At 44.6% G+C, this 15985-nt stretch overlaps 1 protein-coding gene, 1 non-coding gene and 1 pseudogene across 3 annotated transcripts; 2 read left to right on the top strand and 1 right to left on the bottom strand.

The window, feature by feature from the left end:
* Window positions 1–1907: 1907 nt before the first annotated feature.
* Window positions 1908–3557, bottom strand: LOC127760067 (uncharacterized; annotated as a pseudogene).
* Window positions 3558–5332: 1775 nt separating this feature from the next.
* On the top strand, window positions 5333–13108 carry LOC127758561 (UTP--glucose-1-phosphate uridylyltransferase-like). Of its 2 annotated transcripts, none has more exons than XM_052283922.1 (22): window positions 5333–5914; window positions 6022–6072; window positions 6171–6261; window positions 6398–6488; window positions 7326–7386; window positions 7475–7549; window positions 7621–7665; window positions 7767–7840; window positions 8014–8086; window positions 8737–8794; window positions 8871–8917; window positions 8994–9059; window positions 9254–9286; window positions 9394–9446; window positions 9514–9589; window positions 9668–9724; window positions 9827–9910; window positions 9990–10088; window positions 10226–10330; window positions 10606–10677; window positions 10769–11668; window positions 12386–13108. In XM_052283922.1, the coding sequence occupies exons 3-21, from the start codon at window positions 6183–6185 to the stop codon at window positions 11666–11668; spliced, it is 2148 nt and encodes a 715-aa protein (XP_052139882.1). In that variant the 5' UTR covers window positions 5333–5914; window positions 6022–6072; window positions 6171–6182; the 3' UTR covers window positions 12386–13108. The 2 variants fall into 2 exon arrangements, with proteins under 2 accessions (XP_052139882.1, XP_052139883.1); XM_052283923.1 differs by having other exon boundaries at window positions 12390–13108.
* Window positions 13109–15362: 2254 nt separating this feature from the next.
* LOC127760899 (small nucleolar RNA Z247) lies at window positions 15363–15505 on the top strand. The gene has a single exon (XR_008015174.1). It is a non-coding gene; the product is annotated as a small nucleolar RNA Z247 (small nucleolar RNA).
* Window positions 15506–15985: the final 480 nt, after the last annotated feature.

Raw genomic sequence — 15985 nt, forward strand, 5'->3', positions numbered from 1 at the left:
CGAAGCGGAAGCGTTCGAGGCTGCGACCGAGCGAAGCGTCCTTGGCCACAAGCAGGCGGGCAACCTTTTTTCTCTTGGGATCCTTTTCCAGTTTGAGGATCAGAACGGGCCCACCCCCATCTGCCGCTGTCCGACCAGCAGCAATCCACCATCTACTAGCAGCGGGGAAAAGGGAAAATGGCTCGCGGCGCGGGGGCCACTTTCCTTTCCACCCGCGGGCCGCGGCCACGTCCACTTGTCACGTCATCTTCTCTCCGCCGTCCACGGTTCGGTCTCCCGGCGCACGAACGACGGCGCGAACACATAAAAATACCGCGGCGCGCCGCGCGTCGCGTACTCGAGTCCACCACCGCTGTGGGCCCCGGCACCTTTTTCCTCCAAAGCGGGTGGTGTGGGACCAGGAGAAGTACGGCTATGTCGCCCGCTATGCGGTCTACTAGTATATGTTTGTGAGGCCCACCTGTAGGTGGCTGTGGCTCGGAGTCGGAGTGAGGTTTGTGGTGGGAGTGCTTTTTGTAGGTTTGTGGTGCGGGTTGCGTCCACCGTACGCGCGGCGGCTCATGGGCCGTGCCAAGTGGCGCTGGTGGGGCCCGCAGGTTGCAGAGAAGGATTCTCCGGTGAACCACACTGTTCGTGGCTGCCGCCTGCAGGGATTTTGCCTCCGCCGAAAGGCATACCAACCGGCTTTGCTTCGTTTGTCTGACTATAACAAAGATCATGCTTGTGAGACATGAATAAATAAATAAATAGAATGAAATTTTCTGGATCCCGAGCAAATATTTCATTTGCATTTTTTCCAATCATGGAAAGTACATTCGTTATAACTGTTTTTTCTTGTCCTTCCTCGTGCCCTGTCGAAACAGCCTAGCTACGATATTTTTACTCTCTTGACCCTCTTCCTCCTTAATTTTGGTGGCCTTGCTGCTGCTAGCGGGAGAGAGAGGGGTCAAACTCCTCCCAATGTTAGTACTAATACCGTAGTTGAGTTAGTCTCGTAGTCGAGCCATTCTCGTTGATGGGTTCTCATTTTAATTTTCTTCTTGCTACGACTTATATTACTCCATTTTTCCCGTGTTTCAATCAAATGCTAGTTTTGAAACTTTCATGTGTTTTAAAAATTTTATAAGAATCTAATGAGCATGACATTCCATTCCTATATTTTCTCTATCCCTATGTTTTGAGTCTTGCATTTCAAATGGGGCCTTAATCTCTAACTCTTGCTCGATGGATTGGGCCTGATTGTAGTTTTACAAATTTACAATACAATAATGTAGAAGGGAAAGTCTATTTTTTTCTCCCTTGATTATAAGTCGAGTCTGATTGGCATCCACTAATCGCACAACCAGATATAGAGAGTCCTTAAACTATCAAACCGGCTTGTTTTGACTCCTCATGTGGTTCTGATGGTGGTTTTGTCCTATATAACATTTGCGTGGCTTTACAGACAATTGTTTTATCTAAGAGTTGGTATACTCATGCCAACATGGGGCTTAGTGGCAATTCTAGCATGAGAAATTTACAAAAACCTATGTGGGCCTACAAGTCAATCACATGAAAAAGGAAAAAAACCTAGTGCCACCATCCCACCCCTCCCTTCTCTTCTCAATACGGCCTCGATCCCAACACAGTCAACGGCTGCGGTGAAGGGCTCCTAGATGAGGTAGAGTGTTCCTTGACAATGTTTGTACCTTTGCTATTGCTAGATTTGGCGATGCCCTGGATGTCCTTGGCCATGAGCCTATGCAACATGCTCTAGGCGTAGTTGAGGTCGACAAACGACCACCGCCGGCGACAAGCTAGAGCTAGAGCTCGCCTGGTAGAGATGGTAGTGGCAATGGTGGCCAATGAGCCCATCCATTGTTGCTAGGCACATCACCCCCAACTATGCGTCCATCTGCTACCATTGATCACGTTGGCTCTGGTAGTCGAGCTTGCTTCAATCGCACAAAGTCGTTAGCGTCAAGGACTATGTTACGGAGCTCAAACATATGCTATAGGTGGTCGAGACGGAGCTTGCAAGTGTGCAAGTGGAGTTGGAGATGGAGAGGACCAAGAAGAATGCCACCGTGCCTCCCCCACCACGCCTCGCTGCTCGGTTGCTCGCGTCCTCGACGAGGTCGGACGTTGCAGCTGCCCGTATGAGCTCGAGATCGATGAAGCCACACCTTCCTTTCTTTTCCTCGGGTGTTGCCGCCTTTCTGCTTGTGTCCCTCAATAAGGTTCACTACTTTCATCACCACCGCGTCCCTCAATAAGGTTCACTACTTTCATCACCACCGCAACAAGCTCGAGCTCGACATGGTGCGCCATGCCCAATGAAGAGAGGATGGGAGAGGTGGAGGAAGAAGGCACTTATATATGGGTCACATGACAATTGTTTTTCTAATTGTGATGCCATGTAGACACCAGTACGCGACACGTCAGATGAAACCACCGATAAAACCACTATATGAGAAAAATTGATCTTGTTTTGATACTTGAGGGATGTGCTATACTTGGTATTACGGTTGAGGGAGGCGAATCAAACTCGGCCTATACTTGAGGGAAGAAATGTAGACTTTTCCTATGTTGAGGTTGGCAGCTATATGTGCAGCCCAGGCTCAATATTGACTCTTTGTTTGAAGGAATACGTTCACTTTGGGTCCCTCTATTTGTCACCAAGTCTGATTTTCGTCCCTCGATCGCAAAACCGGATACGACAGGTTCCCCAACTTACGAAACCGTTTAAATAAGGTCCCTCGTCAGTATTTGACCCTGGTTTTAACTGAGGTGGCGCCTACGTGGCTAATTTGACTCGGTCTTCATCTGACATGGCATTGACGTGACACTTACGTGGCAATTTGATCCGAATAATAATAAAACCTATGGGACCCACATGTCAGTTTCAATTGTGAGGCCCACGTGGACCCCACCTGTCATCCTCACTACCCTTCTCTCTATCCCCCTCTCTCTATCCTCTCTCTCTCTCTCCCTCCTCTCTCCTGCCGGAGCAGCGGGCCGAGCGGTGCCGGCGGCGGAGCAGCGGGGAGGAGTGGCGGCGGCCGGAGTGGGGCAGGGAAGGAGTGTCGGCGGCCGGAGTGGGGCGGGAAGGAGCGGGCCGGGCACCCCGACGAGGAGGTTGAAGAACAAGAGGTGCGCGGCCACGGCGACGGAGGTAGCCGCCGCGGCGCCGCACGCCATGACGAGGCACGCCCGAGAGACCTTCCTGATGGCCCTCACCACCTTCAGCTTCCTCGCCACCTTCCCGTGGCTCGACTTGATGGCGTGGAGAATGGACGAGTACCTGTCGTGGATCCGCCCGAAGCTGCTCCGTGTCGCCGCGTCGCTGAACGGGACAACGGGTTGCTCCGCACGGCGGCGAGCGGCGCCACGGTGCCATCGGTAGCGCTGACGCTGTCGGAGATGGTGGCCAGGAAGCTGTCCATGGACAGGTAGTTTCTCTGCGCGTTCTTGATGTTCGTCAGCAGCTGCTTGCAGATCTCCGACGCCTCGTAGTTGGCGTCGAAGTAGCCCGCCATCGCCAGCTTGATCTCCGACGACGTCCTCCGGTGCATCATTCGCTGCAATTCCGCGGGGACGACGCCTTCGGTGCAGCGTGCTGATGTACTCCTCAATGCTCATGGATTCCATGGCTGTGTTCCAATACAAACCAGAATTTCTCACCATTATTGATGGCAAAATGAACTGACACACAAGAACATATAAACAGATGACGAAAAGCTCAATGTTCTATCTCTTTTTTTTCTTCTCTCTACTGATCTCACCTTGGATTGCCCCGATTCCAAAACTCAATTTCTTCGAGTTTCTTGATCTTTTGGGACAAGCACTGTTTGCTTTCTTGGAGTTCCTTGATCTTTTTGGGACAAGCACTGTTGAATTGCCTCTCTTATCCAGATGTGGCTTTGGGAGGCAGTCGGCGTGGATGGGCGGCTCCGGCTGCGTCGACGGGAGCAGCGATGACGCCGCCAGCGGCAGCTAGGCATCGGCTCCGAGGTGGTCACGCGGTGCCTCGCCGGGCTTCTTGGGTCGCTGCCCCATCCTACCCGCCGGCGAGAGGCTGTCCTAGGAGAGGCTCAAGAAGGCGATATGCGATGGCGAGGCGTCGTTGTTGCCAGCGAGCGCGGAGGCATCGGCGGAGCTGTGTGGGTTCACGAAGGTGACGACGGCGGCAGTGGCAGTCGCAAGGCCGGCGAGGCGGCGATGGTCCATGACGAGGTCGTTGCTGTAGCTGCAGGAGCAGCTCGACACGGCGGCCAAGGGGACGTACATGCTGGGGCGTGACCTCGACACGGTGAGCCACCTACCACCCCTCTGCTCCACTCGCCGCTCGTCGCCGCCCCTCTGCGCCGCCCACCATTATCAGGGGAGAGAGAGAGGGGGGATAGAGAGAGAAGAGGGAGAGAGAGAGGATAGAGAGAGAGAAGGGTAGTGAGTATCACAGGTGGGGTCCACATGGGCCCCACCATTTTTTATTATTGGGTGGGTGAAACTGACATGTGGGCCCCATAGGTTTTATTATTTTTGGAATCAAATTACCACGTAAGCGCCACGTCAGATGAAGACCGAGTCAACTTAGCCATGTAGGCGCCACCTCAGCCAAAACCGGAGTCAAATACTGTCGAGGGATCTTATTTAAACGGTTTCGTAAGTTAGGGGACCTGTCTTATCCGGTTTTGCGATCGAGGGACGAAAATCAGACTGGACAACAAATAGAGGGACCCAAAGTGAACTTATTCCTTGTTTGAAGCCTAGCTCTTTCCAGATGGGTAGAATTCGGCCCAGTTCGAAAAATGAAATTCAAAATTAGGGCGCAATTTCATTTTGTTTAGAAGAAAACAGAATCCATCCATGTATTGCAGTACTGGGAAGGTCGTTCCAATCACAGTTCTAACTTCTAATCATCTAGCCATCTAGACGCAGTATTACAATTTGCGAGAGAATTCCGGCTGGTTCCATTTGATTCCACACGATATGCATTTTTGTTCTGCCCAAGCAAAAATCAATCAAGCAGAGCCCTAAACAAAAACAAAACAAAAGGTGAATTCTTTTTTTCCTTTAACCATAGTCCAACTCCATCCCCATTTCCACCGCTTCGAGAAAAAAAGGTAAAAAAAAAAGAAGCGACAGGTGAGGTGACAGCCTGACACCACCCTCCATGTTCCGTGGTCTCGGTCCACAAGACCAGTGTGCTCCCCGCCCCTTTCTCCCCGTGTGCGGAACCCGTAGACCACGACCACGGTCCACGGGGCCTCGTGCCGGAAGCGAGAGGAAGACGAATCAACAAACAAAAAGCAACGCCACGCCACGCCACGCCACTGCAGGGTCCGCGGGGTTTAGGGAGGGTTCATGGCCTTCTCGTCGGAGGCGTGGAAATCCTCCGCCGCTGCCGGCCACGGCGACGGTGACGGCGACGGCGACCGGACCCCTCCTCCGACGCCCCCGCTGCCGACGCCGCTGCTGCCTCCTACGCTCGCTCCACTGCAGCGTTCGCTGGTTTTTGGGAGGGTTGAGGGCGAGGCGATGTCGTCGGAGGCGCGGGAATCTTCCGCCACCGCCGTCGACCGTACCCCTCCCCGACGCCACCGTCGCCGCCGCCGCCGCCGCCTCCTCCTACGAACGGGACGCTCACGCCGCCACCGTCATCGGCACCAAGCGGCGGTCGTGCTACCTCGTCGGAGGCGCGCGAATCTCCCCACGCCACCAGCGTCGACGACGGCGGCCGCGCTCCTCCTCCGCCGCCGCTACCTCGTCCTACAAGCGCTCGTGCTACGCCTGCGACCACGCCCAGCGCGGACGGCTCCTCCTCCTCCTCCTCGTCGACGTCGGGCGGGTCGCTTCCCCGCGGTGAAATGGCGCACGCCGTGGAGTCCATGGAGAAGCTTCGAGCCGCCGTGTCCAAGCTCGACGAGATGAGGCGAGTTCGATCTCTCCTTTTTCCCGGTCTCCTCCCTCGAATCGATCGTTCCGATCCTCTTTCCTCTTGCAACTTACATGCTTATCTCTGGCCTTTCCCCTGTGCAGTGACGAAGACAAGGACTCCTTCATGCACCTCGTCTCTCGCTACCTGATCAGGTAGATGGAGATTATAGTAGATTCGATTCGGCATGATTTCTCTCCATTTTTTAGTTTCTCGTTTCGATTTGTTGAGTTTTTTTGGGTGCATTTGTAAGGAGGAGAAAGAGATGATCGACTGGAACAAAGTTGAGCGACCCACACCTGAGATGGTGGTGCCGTACGACTCACTGGTGCAGGCTCCCCGAGGTACGCACGTTGTTCTGGATGCCTCCTTCGATTTCAGCTTGATGATCCGATGTTGTTGTGCTGGTTTCGTTTGTAAGTGCTGTGAGATTCACATGCTGTTTCTGCGATTGAAACTGGATCGTGTTTGGCGCTGCAGATATCCCTGAGATTAGAAATCTGCTTAATAAACTTGCTGTGCTCAAGCTTAATGGAGGACTTGGGACGACCATGGAGTGCGTTGCTCCCAAGTAAGCATATAAATATTCGAATTGGTGCATTTTACCTCTGAATTGATTTGTCTGGTCAGCTTCTGCTGACTGTTGTTAGACTCTTCCTCAGTGGAACGGGTGTACGGCTGTAGTCCCAAAGCAAAGCAATTAGATGGTTCTTCCTCCGTAGGGTGTTTATGATGATGCACTGACGTGGAAGATCACATTATCATATTATAGCCTGATGATGCTTTTTCTTGTTATTTTGCTTGTAACTCTTTTGTTTTAACAAATGTATGTTCACATCAAATTTTAATGTGCTTGGTAAGATGTATAATTGGTTATAGCATACTAGAAATCTGCCTTGATATGTCTTGATTTTACTGCCATGTTTCTTTTTTGGACACTGCATGCTGAAAAGAACATATTTCTTGCTCAGCGTGTATCTATGATATCTGAATGGTGTCCTAAATGTTGATGTCCTAAATGTTCTTTTGAGTGCTTTATGTTTCTATTCCTTTTAATTTCCTACACTGCAGCTCAAATGACAGATCGTTCCTTTCCTTGAATGGATGACATTGATCTTGGTTATGCATGTTCATTGTCATTAAGTGTCCTGATATCCACATATATGAATTATCTTAGGTACTACATTCTTACAGGCATATTCATCGTTTCGGTTGAGCTATATCTGAATGCTCTACCACTGTGCTTAATTTTTCTGTATTCAAACATTCAAATCATTACAGGCTCACTGCCAACATGTTTTTTCTAACATATTTGATGCAATGCATCGATATTGGGTGGACTAGGAATCATTATGTTCTCCTTGCACCATCTTTGAGATTTTGCCTTCTGAAACAAGTAATTGTGCAGGTGTACGATTGAAGTCCGCAGCGGCCTTACCTTTCTTGACCTTGCTATAATGCAGACTGAGGTATTCTTAACATATATTGGTGTTTTTTCTTTAATGACTGGATATAACATGTAATTGTTTGTGCCTTATAAGTTTCACCCATCTGCAGTTTCTGAACAAGAAGTATGGATGCAGCGTTCCTATCCTTCTAATGAACTCATTCAACACCAGCCTTGTGAATAAGGTTGATATTCCCTTCACTCATCATTTAAGATATCCTTTTAGCATCTTGATTATGACCTTTTATTTTTGAAGATCGTGGAGAAGTACACAAACATTGAAATTCACACTTTCAATCAGGTATAACATTCTTTTCATAATATTTTCTTCATTTTTTCTTGATGAATATCACATATTTACACAATTATGGGTTCAACTTACAAGAATCATATTCTATACAGAATAAGTACCCTCATATCATTACTGAAAAGTTCTTGCCACTTTCAAGCGAAGGAAGTACAGGGTCCCATTGCTGGTTAGTTTTCTCCAATAATTCTAAAGTTATCACATTCCGAGTGAATTGTCTGCTTAATGAATACATTTCAAATACACAGTCGTTTGGCCTGTGCTATATTTTGAAATGTTTATATTTAACTCATCCCATTTCCTTAAACCTGAACATTCCAATACTGTGATCTTTTGATGAAGGTATCCCCCAGGCCACGGTGATGTGTTTTTCTCATTGTGCAAAAGTGGAATACTTGATACCATGTTGTCACAGGTAAGAAAAAGTCTGAAGTCTTACCCTTTTATATAGGCAACAGCATTAGCACCTAGCACTATTCGTTGGTTTACAATGATTGTGTAAAATATATTGTATTGTTTTCCAGAAATATGTAACTTGATTTTTGATATGCTCATGGTGTTTTTCATATCTTTGTAACATGGAATGTTAATGTCTTGCGGTAATCTTATCATCCTTGAGAAGGTAACATATTTTCTAGTGTAAAATTTAGTACCTCGAGGTACTTTTTCAAGGATTATAAAATTTCTCTAATGTTTCTCCATAAGAAAAGAAACGTGGTAGATTTTTTTTTCTTTTGCATTTTATATAAGTGATACACAATTATGCTTTAGTCATAAATCATGTCCAATGATGAAGTCCAAGTATCTGTCGTGTAAGGGGAACTTTCAGAGTTTGCTAAAAACAATATTGTTGCTCAGAATAGTTGAGGCATAAAAAATGTGTTAGGGTGGGAAACAAAAGAGGGGGTAGCCAAAAGAAATTGAATGCAACCCCTAAAATTATTTTAGGGACTAGATTTTTTACCATACATGATTGATAAAAAAATGACTATAAATATATCTTTTTAGTAATTTATTGCATATTGATATTCCTGTGCTTAGTTTCTTTTCCAAATCTTCTTTCAGGGCAAGGAATATGTCTTCATAGCGAGTTCAGAGAACTTGGGCGCTACAGTCGATATTGGTATCCAAATATGAGTACAACATCCTTATTAATGTCTCATGGCTTGCATCAGAAATTGAATCCTTAACCAGCACAGAAATCCTAAACCACTTGATCCATAACAAAAATGAGTACTGCATGGAGGTATGCAAGTGTGCAACAAGAACTAATTCCCATAGAATTTGGATAATACAAAAGTCAACTCAAGTATTTATGCCAGGTTACTCCAAAAACATCGGCTGATGTTAAAGGTGGTTCTCTCATATGTTATGAAGGAAGGGTTAAGGTATACTTATTTAATCTTAACTTTGTTGCCGGCGCTTAATTACATACTGCTAGTTCAGGAGAAAAGACTATGATTTACATGCAAGTTGCAATGTTAAATTCGTAGCAAATCATCATGTTGCTTGTTTCTACTAATTGCACATTGCGATATAAAACAGTAAATAATTTTCTCTGTTGTTATATACTTGTATGCAGCTGTTGGAGATTTTTCAGGTCCCTGATGAGAATGTAGGTAACCTCTACTAAATTATTTTGTTCCAACTCGTCAATTTTAAGGTCTGATGGATGCTTTTCTTCTTTTCTTTTGGGGGGGGGGGGGGGGGGGTGGCCTTCAGGTAGATGAATTCCAGTCAATTGAGAACTTCAATATGCTCAACACTAATAACCTGTAAGAAACCCAGGTTGTCTGTCTCTTATTAAGAGTTTGAACCCTTGCTAACAGCTTTTGGATATAGGCGGGTGAACTTGAAGGCCATCAAGAGGCTGGTAAAAGCTGAAGCACTAAAGATGGAAATCATTCCAAACCTAAAGGTGCACCATCCGGGTGAATTTGTTGTCTACTTCTCATTTGCACTACATTTATCTAACCATTGTTTTTTTGTGTTACAGGAAGTTGATGGTGTGAAAGTCTTGCAACTTGAAAAGGAAGCTGGTTCAGCAATACAGGTGCAAGACACTTTCTTAGTCTTGAACTTATGATATGTTGCTCCTCCTTTCTGTTCATCTTCAAAATAATATGCCCTAATGCTTTTCATTCTATTTATCTAGTGCTTTGAAAAGGCCATTGGTGTTACTGTTCCTCGCTCAAGGTTCCTTGCAGTAAAAAATACATCCGATCTGTTCCTCATCCTGGTATATTTGAATCTTTTCCATGTTCTTGTTGGTCTAGAATCATAAATGATTGGTTCTAAGTTTATTTTTTTTGTTCCAGTCTGATTTATATATTGTGATGGATGGCACTGTAACCCGTAACCCAGCTAGAGATAACTCAACAAACCCCTTGATTGATCTTGGATCTGAGTTCAGAAAGGTATGGCAGTTGTATTTAAAACATCTGAGATATTTTAAATTTGAAGATCAAGAAGGGTCATTGAAGGAATCAAGAAATCAGTGAATAAATCTGGAATTTGACTGTAATTTCCCTTCTTTTTCCTCACAAAACTGTAGGTTGACAGTTTCCTTGACCGATTTAAATCAATCCCTAGTATTGTTGCGCTTGATAGCTTGAAAATCTCTGGGGATGTTTGGTTCGGTTCAAGAATTACTCTCAAGGTAAACCTCACAAGTCACAGTAACATATTGTTATTTTTTTTTACTCCTTGGTTGCCATTCTGTGGTGCTTGGTATGCCTCCTAATTGCAGTTTTTTTTCTGCCCATTTCAAGATTTTACATACTTTTGGGCTGTGTACGTCCATTGTGGATGTAGAGGCCGGATTTTAATCCATTTTCTAAAAAAAAAAGATTTTACATACTTCACAATTCAATGCCTCTTTTTGAACGCATCTCTTGTGGAAAAATGGCTTTAATGATGCTACTCCTATTACAGGGTGAGGTGACGATTGCTGCCCAGTTAGGGTTAAAGCTGGATATTCTTGATGGCAGTGTTTTTGATAACAAGGTAAAAGTTCATCTCTGGATAATTATCTGTTTTGTGGTTATTTTGGAAACTGTACTATTATTTCAATGATGTTGGCCTTTTTATCTCACAGCATTCAACACATAGTTCTGGAGCCATCAAATATACAATGAAATTGGATGAGGGAGCGGACTGTGCATCTATTGATTCTGCGCTCAATCGGCTGAACCCAGGATCAACTTTGATCCTAAAGAAAGATGATTTGTATCGATACATTGACCCAATTCAGGCACAGAACCGGGCAATGTTCCATTCAGAAAGCAGTAAGCCCTCATCCAGCAACAACGAGTTACTCCAAGACAATGGAACTCCCTTCACTCCAAATGATAATAGTGACAGGATACAACCCCTACCCCTTGCTCCCTTCTCTTCTTCACTTGGCTCTTCATCACTGCTTCCCTTATATCACTCTAGAGCCCGTCGAGCGCCTTACTGGTATACACGATTTATTTTCGTGAATCCGCGAGGGGCACTGCATTCACAATTTAGGTGGCTGTGGGGGCGTATAAAGTTTAGCAGTGCGAAAGATCTTGCCATATTTTATGGTATTTATCATATCGTACTGTATGGAATAGATTGCATTATCACAGCAACTTTGAAGGACAATTGGTTTGCCAAACTGGTGCAAGGAAAGCTGTGGCTTATAATATTGGTCTTTCATCAGTTCAAGTTGCGTAGCCGCCGGCGCCTCCGCTGGGGTGAGAGGAGGAGGAGGACGCTCAGATCTATTCATCAGGATATCCAGAGTTACTTGGACAATTACTCTGACTCCGACATGTGGCATTTGATTGTACACAGTGTTGCTAGAGTGATATCCAATGTGCTGGAAGATGTAAACCGCAACTATATGAAGAATCACTACCTAGGCTTTCTTGCCATACATTCAACGGTGTTTGCCATCGAAGTGATAGGTTCATACGCTGTTGAACTTAATTACGACATTGAGCACTATGCAGAACCGCCAGAGTTATAGGTATGCAAATTTCCTCTTATCTCATTATTTGTTCCCATCTTGCTCTATCTCATTACTTATTCCCATCTTTGAACATAAGGTGAACTTCACATATCTTTGATAAGTAGATGGTTAATGTCGTTGGAACAGCAATAGATATTGGCTTTATCTGAGTAATATATTGCTTCTACTTTGTTACTTATAATTTATAAGACAACTAAAACAATATTTAATAAATATCATTGGCCGGAAGTTCCATTATCTAAAAAAAATTGATAGTGGAATGATTCTGTAGCCATATGAGGGGCTTTGGTTAGTGTTTAATCCAGTTGCAACACTTGCTAAATATGATTGGTATGCTTGTTGGTCTGTGAGCAAAAGCTCTCAATCGTAAACATTTTGTCAAGAATTACTCATCAGCATTTAGTATCATTATCATGATGCTAATTCATTAAGGATCATGTCATGTTCAATACATAACGTATGCCATTGGTAGTGCTCTGCGCACTGTGCCCATGTTCAATTAGATTGATTTGTACTCTCTTCAAAAGGGCATATCTGTTAGTTTTTTGCCATGTTTTACTTGACTTGCTTCATCATGTTACCAGTAAACATGGGATTTCCTTTGTTAATCCTATGCACTGTTGTCAGCTTATTTGTTGTTTCATTTTACTAATCATCACCAGATCATCCTTGCTAGAATTATGTATGACTGATAGCTTCTAACTTCTCTGGTAGACAGGTACTCAAGGTCCCCTTTTTACAAGGGGAACCCAAAATCAAGTTCAAGATCATGATGCCTGCACAGCTCAATCCAGTACCTGATCCTGATCCCACGCAAGGTATCAAGAAGCCACAAGAGGTTTTAAGCCAATTGCTAATGCTACGTATGATGCCATCTATCACTTACTAACTCATGATGATATTGTTACTGTAATCACACAACATGTTCCTGATGCGTTTCTGTGGTTTAACTCCGTATCATGTTCTGAATGCGTTTTTTTTGTGGTTCATGGTATCCATATATGCTTACACTAGCATGACTCTGTCGTATGTCGTATATCTCGTATGTACTATGTGCTTGACTGTGGCGTATGTCTTAGTATGTAATTATGTGCAAATAAGTACTTCCTTTGTTTCATATTATGAGACTTCTAGCATTGCCCATATTCATATATATGTCAATGAATCTAGACATATATGTGTGCTTAGATTCATTAACATCTATATGAATAATATAAGCAATGCTAGAAAGTCTTATAAGCTGAAACGGAGGGAGTACTTTATAGTACTTTATCTTATTATTATCTGCATTATAGGGTTTTGTTGAACGGGGACAGCTGTTTGTATAGACTAGTTGTGCCAGCTGAATACTATAAAACATAAGTATAATGGCCATAAAACATAAGTATGCGTAAATAATGTATTCCCTCGCAATGCTACTATCCCAACAAACTGAAAAAAAAAAACACACACACATACTCCACGTAGAAGATGATCTGAAGAACTAGGAACAGAGTACAGACTGGCAGTGTGAAACTGTGAATAATCAGGCAGCGGGTGGCTTGGGCTTGTTGTTCGGTTTGAGGATGAGATCGGCTAGAGGATACCAGATTATTGGTCGCTTGTAGGCTTGTGCGCCGGCAGCGAAGAAGAGGAGCAGGGCGCATTCCCACATCATGGCCTGGTACACCCTCGGCAAGGGGAGGAGGCTCATCACCACGAGCAGCACGCCGCACGAGAGCGAGAAGCCCATTCCCACCGCCGCCGTCTGGAAGTCCGACGATCTCATCGCCGCGCGCGAGGCCGCCGACGCCATCGATCCCCCCCCTCCGCCCGACGCCGAGAGAATTCCTTTTTTTTTTGCTGATCGATCGATTCCGCCGCCGCCGTTGTCCGTCCCTATCAACTTTCTCTTTCAATCTGTTGTGTATAGGTTATCTGATTGGGGTTGGGGTATATATGAACCGGAAAAATATATATACTCATGTAATCCGTGTCCTAAAACATCTCCGTCTCCGATCTGTTTGGTTATCTGATGCGGATTGGCTCGCACGCGCGCGCGGGTCACGAGGCTGGTTTCGGTCAAGCAAAAGTTGCAAAACGGATGTGAATTTTTCATCCCTGCACAGCTGCACTTTGTTCATGGATGGAAAGATGGATCCATGTGATCTTGCTGAATTTTTCTACGATGCTATTCAAATATTCATGCTATTTTTGATGTTGTGTCAATTATATACAATATTTGTTATTGCTGAATTGATGATTGTCTTCTACTCCTATTTTTTTTTCTGATTGGAGAGAGATATTACCTAATGCGGGGCCTCGGAGGGGTCGTGGATGGGGCCCGATTTGGCCCCACATCTCCAGTCGGGGCTGAGGGCAGGGGGTGAAGTCGGGGGTCGAGGGCGGGGGCGTTCTAGCCCAACCTGGCCCCACACCGCCCCGGTGCTATCCTTACTAAGATGTATAATACCACGCTAAAGGCCCTTCTCAACTGTATAAATACATGACACGGCATTTAACGGGGTTATACGCTTTCTAAAATATCCCACATGGTAATTAGAACCATTTTCCTCAAACCAAAACCAATCATCTGCATCCTCGCTGTCACTCGCGTTTGTCCCCGTCATCCAGTGGTTGACAAACTCAAGAAGGAAAATCATCTCCTGTGGAAAAGCCCATTTGCGCCGCTTAGAGCAAGTTTAATAGTATAGCCAACTAATAACTCCAAATCATTTATAGCTAATTTAATAGTCAATTCATATAATAGTTATTTATAAACAAATACTACAATATCAATACATGGTCTGACCTATCATGCACACATTATGTCTTGAAATCTATACTGCAACTAGCTGCAAATCTATAGCCTACTATTCTTCTCTCTTTTCTTTTATCTCGTTAAAATATGTTTATAACTAGCTTAATTATAGTCTGCTATTGTACCTGCTCTTGCTGGGTTCCTGGATAGAACGAAGGTAGCACCACCAAAGACTCTTGAAGTCACCAACAAATACAAGACTCTGACGACGATCTCCAATACTGAGTACTAGTATGTAACTTGGGAGGCTCGAGACCAGTAGGTCTTAGGCGGTTGGGCTATCTTTTCTCCTCGCTTTCTCGCGAGGTGCTCATAAGTCATAACAGTCGCTGCACTGAAGACGTCTGCCAAGGTGTGGTAGACGATTGAGGACATGTTTGCATGTCAGTCTCAAACTTGTGTTCTCAACACGCGCATTTTCTCTCGTGGCCACTCACAAAGGAAGTTTGAGTATGTTAAATATAGAGTACAGGTGATATTTGAATCTCCTGAAGATGAAGATAAAGATTGAGGACCTATTTGGTAGAGCTGGTAGAGCTCCACCCAACTCCACTCCCACTTTAGGTGGAGCTGAAATTGTTTGGCTGAGCTCTAGCTCCAGGAGAGGTGGAGCTAAAGCTGTGCCAAACAGGCCCTAAGTGTTTCACGCAATACGAGGTGATAATAACGCATGCTTAATTGAGTTTTAATTATTACAAACTTAAAAAATGGATTAATATGATATTTTAGAACAACTTTCATATATAAAGTTTTGAAACGCACTGTTTAGCGGTTTGAAAAGTATGCCACGAGTATCGAAAAGTTTATCCAACTTTTGTTGAAGAAAATAACATAGCATGTTAACAAGATGAAATTAAAGGCCTTGCAGACGAGATGGAGTCCGCAGGAAAGCACCTTGACGATGATGATCTCGTCTCCTACATCCTTGCTAGTATGGGTGTTGACTTTAATCCCGTTGTGACGTATGCTAGTTGCAAACCGGACTGAAGCTATCACCGTCGGTGAACTCTTTGCTCAACTTGTTAGCTTCGAAACTCGTATGGAGATTCTGTAGGGTGGCTCCAAGTCCAACTATGAGTCGTTGGCCTTCACTGTAGCTCGCGCAGGCTTCGACCGCAGGCAAGGTGGTGACTGCATGCGCCCGCTGACGTCGGCGCGAAAACAACATTCATCCCATGGAAACAAATATTAATTGTTAGATTTGTCACTTTAATTGCTTCCAAATTATTTCTCTCCCTCCATTTCATATTACAGGATACTTTGATTATTTTTTCAAATTTTTAAGTTTAACCAAGTTAACATGAAAAAAAGCAACATCTGTAAAATTAAATTAGTTTCATTAAATCTAACCCTAAATATATATTTTAATAATATTTTTAATATAAAAAATATCGTTATATTTCCTTTATGAATTTAGTCAAATTTAAAAGAATTTAATTTAAAAATAAGTCAAAATACGATATGAAATGGAGGGACGAATATTCTTTAAAATTTAGGGTCATAAGTAACAAATA

The sequence above is a fragment of the Oryza glaberrima genome, chromosome 1 (genome assembly GCF_000147395.1).
Source record: "Oryza glaberrima chromosome 1, OglaRS2, whole genome shotgun sequence".
In the NCBI taxonomy this organism is placed as follows: Eukaryota; Viridiplantae; Streptophyta; class Magnoliopsida; order Poales; family Poaceae; genus Oryza; species Oryza glaberrima.